Here is a 5,376-nt window from a genome sequence, read left to right on the forward strand (position 1 = left end):
ACGTTAAAGTCATAAGAAAGCCGTGAAAGGCGTCACAAGTCAAATGCACATTACGTCAGCAACTGAAAATATGAATGAGTAGATGAGAACAATAATTGGCCGTTGAGGTTGGCCAGCTGCCAGCACATACCGAATCAATTCTTATCAGCTCTGACCAATTACATTACATTATTTATTTTTACAATTAGAAACAAATTAAACGAAAATGTATATTTATTATTAATACGTGAATTAGTAGACACATACATTTATCGAATTGACATAAATATGACTTGCTGATCAGATTATCCTCTTAATATAATTGGATAAATATGTCCAGTTGTCCACCAAGTGGATCTGAAGGAGCAACCAAAGACAAATTATATAACTACAAATAAATCTTCTTGGAAAAATAACCTCCTCTCATTATCAAAGTCAAACACTCCCTAGTTCTTGACGTTATCGTTAGTATTTGAGCGAAATTAAATAATTAGGACTCCCATAGAATAAGAAAATTTCTTATAGGATAAACCTGTAACATTTCCAAGAAAATATTTGCCCACTAAACAAGACAATCATTGTTATCTTCGCTGTTTTTCACCTTTAATAGGCACTCGCACTACTACAATTCCACAAAAACCGGCTCACACACTTCTATCCTATTCTGACTTTTCCCTTCTTCACTAGTTTTCCCTTAAAACACTCCATTTTTATACACACAGAGCTCTTTTCAATTTTTTGTGATTCATTCTACCCAAAAAAAGAGCAAGAATGTCAGGCACAGAGGTGTTCATTGGAGCCATTGATCAAGGAACCACAAGTACTAGATTCATCATCTATGATCGTTTGGCTCGTGCTGTTGGATCTCATCAAGTTGAATTCACTCAGTTTTACCCACAAGCAGGGTAATCATTAATCACTAATCACTCAGTATTTGCTTTTCTTTTCATTAAAGATTTGATCTTTTTTCAATTTTGATCATTGGGCTTAAATCACTAACCACTCATCTTTTGCTTTTATTTTCATTAAAGATTTAATCTTTTTTCATTTTTTTTATCATTGGGTTTATCATTAATCACTAATCACTCATCTTTTGCTTTTCTTTTCATTAAAGATTTGATCTTTTTTCAATTTTGATCATTGGGTATATCATTAATGACTAATCACTCATCTTTTTGCTTTTCTTTTCATTAAAGGTTTAATCTTTTTTCAATTTTGATCATTGGGTTTCTTGATTTTTATGCATCTGTGTTGTAGATGGGTTGAACATGACCCAATGGAAATTATTGAGAGTGTGAGGATCTGTATGGCAAAGGCTCTTGATAAGGCTACTGCTGATGGACATAATGTGGATAGTGGGCTCAAAGCTATTGGGCTTACAAATCAGAGAGAGACTACTGTTGTATGGAGCAAATCTACTGGTCTTCCTCTTTACAATGCTATTGTTTGGATGGATGTCCGTACCAGTTCTATTTGCAGGTCTTTTATCAATCCCACTACTTTTTTGTTTCTTGATTTTGAACCAAATTGAAAATTCTGTTTTCAGTCATTATCAGTGTCTGTTTGTTTTTCCTCTAATGTTTATATAAGTATGCAAAAGTATATCTATTTTGTCCTAAAAAAGTATAATGAAATATTGTTTTTTTTTTTGTGGTCAATTATTCAAATGGTCATTCAACTATCCGAAATACGACAAATGGTCATAATATTTAAAAAGTAAACAATGACAAAGGTTGATAATTTAGAGGATAGTACAGCCACATAGGTATCCGAAATACGACAAATGGTCATAATATTTAAAAAGTAAAAAATGACAAAGGTTGATAATTTAGAGGATAGTATAGCCCCATAGGTATTTGGACGGTTGAATGACCTTATATGCATAGTTAAGTGACTTTTCAGTTACAAACAAAAGAAACATTACTTTACTACGTAAATTTGGATAGTTGGGTGACCATTTGAATAATGGACTCAGTTTGGGAGTGATGGTTGTTCAATCACACTTTTCTATAACAATAATAAGTTTTTTTTTTTGGAATCGATTTTTCATGGTATTTATATTGTATATTCTCTATCACATCATTTCTCTATAGAATCCAAAAAATGTCAGGACAAAAGATGCTGTTAATGAGAGGTTTGACGGTAGCTGTTTCTTGTGTACATAATCACGCATATACTTTTTTAAGCAGTGTATTTCTTCTGAATTAGGGGGTATACCGACAAAATTCTAGAGGACTTTTGTTTATTTTCTTGGAGCTACTATGGCGTGATAATTTAAGGTTGAGGTTCATCTTTTTGTATGTTAATTGGGTTATGAGTCTCCAAGGTTGTCTGCATTCTCATTGATCACTCTTTTGGAGTTTTCCTTCCAACTCTTGAGGTTTTAACTAATTGTGTTTGTTACTGTTAAATCCAAAGCATGTTGACTTTTGTATCAATAATTTGTTTGGTATCAGAAAATTGGAGAAAGAATTGCCAGGGGGACGGACTCATTTTGTTGAGAGTTGTGGTTTGCCTATAAGCACTTATTTCAGTGCATTAAAGCTGCTGTGGCTGTTGGATAACGTGGAAGGTTTAAACGAAGCTGTTAAAAAAGGGGATGCCGTGTTTGGAACTATTGACACCTGGTTAATTTGGAACCTAACAGGAGGTGTGGAGAATGGTGTACATGTCACTGATATCTCCAATGCATCGAGAACTATGCTGATGAATCTTAAGACCCTTGACTGGGATAAATCCACACTTGACACTTTAGGAATTCCTGCAATGATGCTGCCAAAAATTATTAGTAATTCTGAGATTATTGGAAACATTGCTAAAGGATGGCCAATCACAGGAATCCCTATATCGGGATGTCTTGGTGATCAGCATGCAGCCATGGTGGGCCAATCTTGTAAAAAAGGTGAGGCTAAAAGCACATATGGAACGGGAGCTTTCATACTTCTGAACACAGGTGAAGAGGTTATTAAGTCAAACCACGGACTGCTAAGTACAGTAGCTTATAAGCTAGGGCCAAAAGCACCTGTTAATTATGCTTTAGAAGGCTCTATCGCCATTGCTGGTGCTGCGGTTCAGTGGCTTAGAGACAGTCTAGGCATTATCAGCAGTGCTAGTGAAATCGAGGAGTTGGCAAATAAAGTTAACTCTACTGGAGGAGTGTATTTCGTTCCAGCATTTAATGGATTGTTTGCTCCATGGTGGCGTGATGATGCTCGCGGGATTTGTATTGGTATAACTAGATTTACCAACAAGTCTCACATTGCTCGGGCGGTACTTGAAAGCATGTGTTTTCAGGTAAAAGATGTGCTTGATTCCATGCACAAGGATGCTGGAAAGAAAGGTGAAGCTAAGAGTGAGGGGGGAGAATTCTTACTCCGTGTGGATGGTGGTGCTACAGTCAACAACCTTTTAATGCAAATTCAGGTTTGATTTACTTTTCGTCTTTCATGTATTCTTCTTCTTCTGCAGCCCCTTCACGTGATCTTTTGAACTTCTCTCAGAGATTTATTGGACTTTTCAAGTGTGAAAATGGAGTAGCTGGATATCCGACTCTTTATAAGTAATAGAAATGTTTGCAGTGGCTTTTGTAGTAGAATATAGTACTGTAATTCTTACTGAAAATTTTAGACTGGATAAAGTGTTTAGATTCAGTTAACTCTAGTACATTATTTCCTTAAAGTCGTCTGGTATATTTATAGGATATAGTGAATATCTGACTATTTATTTGGTCCTTTGTGTCTGGGTACAATATTGAGCTCCCCATGCATCTAGAAATAATGCCTGCTGGCATAATTATCGACAAAGTTCCATTAACCACCACAACCCCTTTCAGGGAAGTAATGATTGCACACCCTATTTTGTGTCGTCTATCTTTGTTTTTCTTTCATCTAGCATTTTGTACCCAACTTAGAAAATGATTTAATGATTTTTTTCAATAGATTGACCTTTCTGTACAATATAAAACAACGGCTGATTTCATTTGGAAAGCCATGGATTAATTTTGTATTTTACATAATGTAGGCCGACTTGTTGGGTAGTCCGGTTGTAAGACCAGCTGATATAGAAACAACAGCTCTTGGGGCAGCCTACGCTGCTGGATTAGCTGTTGGAGTCTACACGCAGGATGAGATATTTGCTTCTGGGGAAAAGATGAAGAAAGCGTCAATATTCAAACCTGTGTTAGAAGAAGAATTGAGGAAAAAGAAGGTGGATTCTTGGTGCAGAGCTGTTTCAAGATCGTTTGACCTGGCTGATCTAGCTCTATAATTCACTCTGATCGAACTCTTGAAGTACTACCTTCATATAATTGATGTTTTAGGTTCTTTTCCTTCTTTTCAAATACGAGTATGCTTGATTTTAATAAATGCCCTTGGAGATAGCTGTGAGTCCCTTATATACATATTGTTTTCTTTCTTTCTTTCTTTCTTTCTAATGTACTTAACCGGTAGCCAACACATATGGGATAAAGGGATAGAAAAATAAGGTTAGCCATTTGTAAATTGTTACAACATGAATCATTTCCTGCTTGTTTCGTTCATCATGTTATAAGAAATGTTTCCTTTGTGATGATAGTTACTATTGTATGTCTCAATTTTCATTGCATACAAACTACAAAGGACTCTTTTAGCATTAACTGATCCTTCTCTTTATGGCTTATGGCAAGATAGACAGCATAAGCATATAGCTGGCCTGACATTTAGAACTTCAGATAAAATTTACTGGTAGAAGTAAAAAAGACCTACTGTATAACGACAGAGTTTTCTTTCAAGTGATAAGCCGTTATATCAAATAGGAACAAAAACTTACCCCCTCCGTCACAAGATTTTAAACAGTGAGATAACCTTTTCTTTTACCGCCATTTCTCCAAATTCCTGCAACGTGGGAATAAAGTACTTGAATGGTAGCAAGTTGTAACCATTTAAAGAAAGTGGTTTCAGTTCTTCTCTTTGTCCTTTCTACCTATATGTATATTGTGTGTATACATCTCATAACTCTAGATTTCGAGTGTAAATTTTCCATTCTCTAAATCACAAAGTCCTTAATGTTATTCTACAGTAACGACAGCTGCAAACAAAAGCTCTGTTTCCTTTGATCTCTCTCTAAGTCTCTATACATGTGTGTAATGCATCTAGGGTTACGAAATGTATACATGCAATATCTATTACTTTACTTTGCTGTATATATCATGCAATATCTATTACTTTACTTTACATACATACATACATATATATATATATACAACAACAACAACAACCCAGTGAAATCCACAACGTAGGGTCTGGGGATATATATATATATATTATATTTATATTTATATTATTCTATCTATTATATTATATATAAGTGGCTAAGAGGGACCAACACCGCGATACCTACTCGTACCCAAAGCTTTACAAA

General features: G+C 35.1%; 1 protein-coding gene across 1 annotated transcript; it reads left to right on the plus strand.

Moving 5' to 3' along the window:
- Positions 1–401: 401 nt before the first annotated feature.
- Positions 402–4,550, plus strand: LOC132633072 (glycerol kinase). Its single transcript, XM_060349279.1, has 4 exons — positions 402–884; positions 1,237–1,458; positions 2,436–3,402; positions 4,000–4,550. Exons 1-4 carry the CDS (start codon positions 751–753, stop codon positions 4,243–4,245), a joined length of 1,569 nt encoding a protein of 522 aa, XP_060205262.1. The 5' UTR covers positions 402–750; the 3' UTR covers positions 4,246–4,550.
- The last annotated feature ends 826 nt before the right edge of the window (positions 4,551–5,376 follow it).

This window comes from Lycium barbarum, chromosome 3, assembly GCF_019175385.1.
Source record: "Lycium barbarum isolate Lr01 chromosome 3, ASM1917538v2, whole genome shotgun sequence".
Lineage (NCBI taxonomy): Eukaryota > Viridiplantae > Streptophyta > Magnoliopsida > Solanales > Solanaceae > Lycium > Lycium barbarum.